Below are 6649 nucleotides of genomic sequence, written 5' to 3'. Positions count from 1 at the left end.
CTACTCCCTTGTTCTGAGAGTTTGGTGGACTCTGTCACTGTTTCTGGATGACCTTAGGTAAGTTGCTGTCCCCTGGTTTGTTCACCTATAACGTGGGAATAATAATCAAATCGAATAATAATCAAATCTGCTTTACTGATTATTCTAAGATGCAGTGAGATAATGTGGGTGAAAGTGTTTTGGAAAATTTATGCAGTGCTACACAAGTACAAGGTATGATTATTATTGTAATTAAATAAGTCTGAGCTCTTCCTCTTTGCTTACAGCAACCCTTGGTCTTTTCATATGCTTCCTCGTAGGAAGACCAAAACCAGTGCTTTTTAATCTTTAATGTGCAAATGAATCACTTGGGATCTTGTTAAACTGCAGATTCTGATTCAGTAAGTCAGAGTAGGCCTAGATTCTGCATTTTCGTGCTCCCAGGTGATACCAATATTTCTGGTCTGGGGACTTGAACTATCTCTTCATAGGAAAAGAGACCCAAATCTTTCTATAACGTATTGAAAATAAAGAATTTAGAAAATACAGTAGAAGTATGGGCTTATTAAAATAGCTTGTAGTCAGAGATACTTATTGATCACAAAAGATACATTTTGGTCTTTGGAAAGATGAAGTGAGAGAAGGGAGTGGGAAAGAGGAAGGAATGAAGGGAGGAAGGGAAGGCAGAAGGAAGGGAGAGAAAGAAGAGGGGAAAAAGTGAGGGAGAGAGAAGAGAGAAGAGAGACAGGATGGACCCAAGAAGCCCTGGACTGATCACTTCCTGGACTTCTCTGTGGAACAGCCACCATTGGTCTTACTAAGAGAGTCTGTGCTGCCCATTCTTGAGCCTACACCGTTGAGGATTCTTTCAATTTCACTTGGGATGTTCTGCTTTTCCTCATTCTCAGTCTCCCGATGGTAGAAGTAATTGAAGTTGGAGACAATGACAGGCACAGGGAGGGCAATGGTGAGGACCCCTGCAATGGCGCACAGAGTGCCCACAATCTTCCCCCCTGGGGTGGTCGGGCACATGTCCCCATAACCTACAGTTGTCATGGTGACTACTGCCCACCAGAAGCCATCAGGAATGCTAGAGAAATGGGACTCTGGCTCATCCACCTCAGCAAAGTAGACTGCGCTGGAGAAGAGGATGACTCCAATGAAGAGGAAGAAGATAAGCAACCCCAACTCCCGCATGGATGCCTTCAGTGTTTGCCCAAGGATCTGCAGCCCCTTGGAGTGGCGGGAGAGCTTGAAGATGCGGAAGACCCTCACCAGGCGGATGATCCTCAGGATGGCCAGGGACATGTTCTGTTGGGCACTCGGCTCTGTCTCCTGGGCAAGCTCTGTGATGACAGTTGCAAAGTAGGGGATAATGGAAATAATGTCAATGATGTTCATGATGTTCCTGAAGAAGTCAGTCTTGCTGGGGCAGACCACAAACCGGAGCACCAGCTCAAAGGTGAACCACATGATACAGGTAGACTCCACCATGAAGAAAGGGTCAGTGAACATGGTCTGGGAGAGGACTGTCTTGCTCATGTTGAGATTGGGGTCTCTGACCACCTTCAGCTCCCTATCCTCCCGGAACTCTGGCAGTGTCTCCAGGCAGAAGATGGTGATGGAGATGACCACAACCAACACTGAGACCACGGCCACACTACGGGCAGCACTGGAGCTCTCAGGGTATTCAAAGAGGAGCCAGAACTGACGGTGGATGTCATTGGTGGGTAGCAGTGTTTCAGGGTCTTTGATGAAGCCTTCATCCTCCCGGAACTGGTCCATGGCCTCACTACCCAGCTCATAGAAAGAGATTTCATCAGCAAAGATATCAATAGGAACATTGGCTGGGCGCCGAATTTTCCCACCAGATTGGTAATAATATAGGATTCCATCAAAACTGGGCCGGTTCCGATCAAAGAAATACTCATTTCTCATGGAGTCAAAGAACTGCATCCTTTTCTCCCGGTCTCCCAGGAGAGTCTCTGGGAATTGACTGAGGGTTCTGAGCTGGGTCTCAAATCTCAGCCCAGCAATGTTAATGATCACCCGCTGGTTTCCTTCATTCAGGACCACTGGCTCAGGCCCTGGGGGGTCAGCATAGTCTCCCGGAAGCTTGGAGAAGGCCGTCTCATGGTTGGTGCTGTCGCTGATGAGGATCTTCCAGTTGGAGAAGGAGCTGCCCCCAGGCCGGCCTTTTGGGCTCATTGAGTCGAAGTCTGTGGCATAGCCTGGCTCTTCTTGGATTTCATCTGAGTTATCAAAATTGACCAGCGCAACCTCCATTTCTTTCCAGCCACACACATCCATTCTAGGGGAGCCAGGGAAGAAGCATGAAGATCCTCAGCCTTTGCTGCCTCCTGTGAGCTATGGAGAAGAAGAAGTTCATTATACAGGATCCAGGGCAGAATACAACTGGCCCTTGTTTATTGAGGTAAGGCATACCAGTGGGCTAATCAATGACTTATTTGTAGCTTGGGAAGGAACATCATGGTTATTTTGGCAACATGCTTCCCTTGAAATCATTTTGAACCCCTGAGTTTGCATAAACTAATAACTAGGAGAAATTGCCAAAAAAAAGGATCCTGGCAAAGAGGGAGAGATTCTCCCCAGCAAAGGATGGTCTTCATATGTGATGGCAGAGGGGCCATGCTAAAAGAGGAAGTTAACATTCTTTAATAATAAAAAGTATGATCTTGTATTTGCATGAAGCCTTCTGTCTACCCAAACACGTCTCCGTGCCCAATCTCATTCGTAATGCCTCTCTTCCTCTCACAGCAACAGCCAGTCCTTCACACATCCTTTTGGTCATGTCTGCAAGTCTTCAAAATATATCTGGAATTCAACCCTTTTGCGTCACCTCCACCCCTGCTCCTGGACCCAGTGGTGAAGGATGGAACCAGACCTGTGGACCCAGTGGGGATTCGTTTGGAAAGGAAAAACAAGAGGCTGGGCTGGCCAATCGACAGTGTCCTCTAAACGACCCCTCGCCTGGAAATACCTCCTAGAGTTGTTTTGAAGGTACCTCAAATGAGATAACATGTGTAGAATGCTTGGTGGAAAGAAAGATCACTATGTTATAGCTATTGTTGTTTTTTGTCAACTTTCCCCCATAACAAGCAGTTTAGAAACTACCGGCAATTGGAAGTTTTTTAGCCTGGGCCCAAGGTGTCCATAGGGAGTAATTTCATTCTGAGAAATCATTTTAGGTGGGAAGGAAGTAAATAATTGTGTGTGTGTGTTTGTGTGTGTGTGTGCGCGCGCTGGAGCTGGGGTTAGGAAATCATGCCCAGTGGGCTTGGACATCTATACACATAGACTAATATTTCTTTCCTCAGGTTCATTCTAGCTTCAATTTCAACCGAAGCCAGGCAGGCTCGGGGTTGGAATGGGAGAGAAGTAAGAGACTTAGCTTCAGGCAAAATCTGTAGTGGTCATAGCCTTGGAGAGGTTTGCTTTACAGGGACAAGGCTAACCTGCAGTGTAGTGTTGTAGTCTTCTCAAAGTGATTCCACATTCACTTACCTCATTAGATGACAATAATCATGGGAGGTTAGATGTTATCTCTGTTTTGCAGATGGGGAAAGCAAATCACAGGGACAAAGTGACTTCCCAAGGTCACATAACTAGTGCTACGGAGTCCTGACCTAAACCTGGCCACAGCCTTCTGGCCCAGGGCCTTTCCCGATAGACCATGGAGTCCCTATATGGGAGCCGAGCCTTGTGGGGAGCTGTAGGCCAGGGCCACAGAATTGTCAGGGGCCCAGAGCTCTTTCCACCCCATGACCCCTTTTCTCAGTTCAGGTGCCATGTGTCGAGTGATGAGCTGAAGTCTGGTTGGTCAGCACTGGTGGAGTACCCATTCTACCTCTCAGGAGTGTGTGGCTATTGCAAACAGCCTCATTTCATGGAGCTACTGCTTCCTCAGCTGTGGAATGAGGAAGGATGTGCCCACTGCCAAGCATGCCAGATGCCAGCCTGCTGTGCAAGGCTCAGCGAGCAGTAGGATGGCTGGGAGGCAGGATGGAATCTGAGAATAGAATCAGTCCACCCGAGCTCAAATCCTGGTCTGTACATGGTAAGCCCTGGAGAAATGTAGCTATCCCTTCACAGTGATTCGCATAATGATTTGGGGGCCTTTCCTGAACTGCTTGGCAGCTGGATGGCTGTCAGTGGGGGACTCCAGCTCTGTGCTCATCTTGTGTCTTTGAAGCACCATTTTCTCCCATGGGGTCTTGGATCGCAGGTGGTGCTCCCTGCTGATTATCTTCCAGGTGTGAATCAGTCCCGCTTTCTTAGCGGAACGAGTACCTTCAGTGAGCTTTGGGCAAGGTTTGGGAACCACTTCCATGGTTCTAGCCAAGGCTAGAGTCACCCTTATCAGGAAATTCTCTGGAGGTCAGCGGCAACAAGCTTGTGGGATTAGGGAGAGCTTCTCTGGCCAAATAATTAACTTCCTTTTCTGGGACCCAGGCCATTTCCCTTCTCCCCGCCTCCTAGGTGCCTCTTTGTCATCTCCACCCCCAGGTCGAGTGACAGATAGGAGGGTGTTTGATGAGGGTCTGATGGTGTGGAGGTGGCAGACAGTGCCAAGGTCAAACAGCATATTCCGCGGTCTATAGAGATGTGCTGTGCAGGCGGCTCCACCTGCCCCATTAGTAGTAAACGTTAATCATTAAAACAGAGAGAAAGGAGAACTGTCTTGAGGATAAGGACCTGGTATGAGGCTCTGCCCCACCACTTAGGAGTGTATATTTTATAGCAAATAATTGGGTTTTATGACTCAACTTTCTAATCTATAAAGTGGGTAAAAATAATAGTAATTCCCATCTCAAAGATTATACTGAGAATGAAATAAGGTAATAACAGTGAAAGCACTTTGTAAATTGTAAACGTAAATTGTAAAATTACAAAAATCACCCTTTACACTTTCCTCCCCTCTGCTCCACACATAGACCCAATATAACATGCTCGTAGAAAGCATGTTTCACGTGAAGAACTGCAGAAGGAATTCTCAGCTCACTATTCTCCCCTTCTGCTCGGCCCAGTCCCGACTCCATGTCTTCATCCTTGTTTTGCTCCTGCTTCTCATATGCTTTCTACTCCCCTGCCCTCCCCCGACTATCTATTCCTCCCTGCCAATCTGGGGACTGTTCAGATCCTACCGTGTCCCAGAAGCCTGCCCTGGCCAGTGTCTGGGAGAGCCTTCTGTCTCCCTGTGCTGCTAGTCTGCTTGTGTAGATGCTCACTTTTGTCCTCAGTTTGGAGCACCAGCTTCCATGGGGTCAGCCTTCACTCTTCAGCTGTCTTGCAAGTTTTCAGGGTAAATGATTGTGTTTTGCAGAGCTTTTCCTATCAGCCTGCTTGGTTTTGGAGGACATGATTCCCCTCTGATCCCACCTGCATCACCCCAGTGTCCAGCTCAAAGTTGCAGGTAGGAGGGTGGCTGATGAGGGGCAGGGTGGTGTTGGAGGTAGTGGGGCAGTGCCAATTTCAAACAGTGTATCCTGTGGATGTAGAGTGATTATTTGCTAAGCACTTGCTTGTTAAGTAGGTGAATGAATGAAGGAATGAAGAGTTGTAAGCTCATGAAGGCGGGGACCATGTCTGTCTTATGCACCACTTGGCTAGCCCACCTATGCATGCAATTTATCTCTGGTAAGTGAATGAATGAATGAGTGATGAATGAATGAGGGGTGGTGGTTGGTGCATGGGCTCAGGGCCACGACACCTGCATTGCCTCTACAGTTCTGTGATTACTGACTGCTTGCATTACCTCATCCAGACTCCATTTTTTCATCTGTAATAAGAAAATATGCAGAGTCAAAGGAGCTAGATAAAAAGGATACGCATATAGAATAATTCTATTTATATGAAATTCTAGAAAATGCAAACTAATCTAGAATGACAGGAAGCAGGTCAGCAACTGCCTGGGGATGAGGATGGAGAGGGTGAGGGCAGAGTTACAAAGGGGCTCAAGACTGTAGGGGTGAAGTTTATGCTTCTTATTTTGATTTTGTGATGGTTTCACAAGTCTATTCACTAGTCAAAACTTATCAAGTAGCACACTCTAAGTTTAATGTGCATCATTGTATTTCAACAAATCTGTAAAAAAGAAAAAAAAGGCAATCACACAAACAAAAGAAATAAAAGTGCATGGTTTGCCAGTGATTCCTCAAGATTTTAGCAAGGACCAAAGGAGGTGGTATGAGGATGCTATGTAAACTGCATGGGTCGTGTGGAAAAAGGGGCTTACTCTTGCATAGTGCTCACCACGGTGCGCAGCACCGTGTCTGCTCATGTTGCAAGAGCTCAGCAAACTGTTTAGAAAAAGTGAATGTACCCTGAAGCCCAGGGCCAATCTTGGTGCCCAGAGACCACCCAGCAGTGCTATATCCCTGCAGATCAGGCTGTGGGTACTTTATCCTCTCTCAGAAATGTGCACAATGTCAAGGAAGCCCCCTGGCCATGGCAGGCTGGCTCTCTCAGCTAGGTGCTTGGCATTTTGTCTGTTTAGGGGTGTGAGAGAAGCCTCTATTTGCACTGGAAAATATCTGCTTCTGTGGAAGGGTTTCACTCTTTCGATAGGCTTTTGTACTATAATTACTATTTCATAACAGTCAAGATCAGAGTTGTTTCTGCCCCTTGGACTCACAGTCTGGGCTGCCCC

At 47.0% G+C, this 6649-nt stretch overlaps 1 protein-coding gene across 1 annotated transcript; it reads right to left on the bottom strand.

Moving 5' to 3' along the window:
- Positions 1-656: 656 nt before the first annotated feature.
- Positions 657-2679, bottom strand: KCNA10 (potassium voltage-gated channel subfamily A member 10). The gene has a single exon (XM_005542407.4). It carries the CDS (start codon positions 2287-2289, stop codon positions 754-756), a length of 1536 nt encoding a protein of 511 aa, XP_005542464.3. The 5' UTR covers positions 2290-2679; the 3' UTR covers positions 657-753.
- Positions 2680-6649: the final 3970 nt, after the last annotated feature.

This window comes from Macaca fascicularis, chromosome 1, assembly GCF_037993035.2.
Source record: "Macaca fascicularis isolate 582-1 chromosome 1, T2T-MFA8v1.1".
NCBI lineage: Eukaryota > Metazoa > Chordata > Mammalia > Primates > Cercopithecidae > Macaca > Macaca fascicularis.
This window is presented reverse-complemented; position numbering and strand designations above follow the sequence as displayed.

Excerpts from the sequence above, each read along its gene's own strand:
- KCNA10 (XM_005542407.4), bottom strand. The coding sequence starts at position 2,289 with ATGGATGTGTGTGGCTGGAAAGAAATGGAGGTTGCGCTGGTCAATTTT.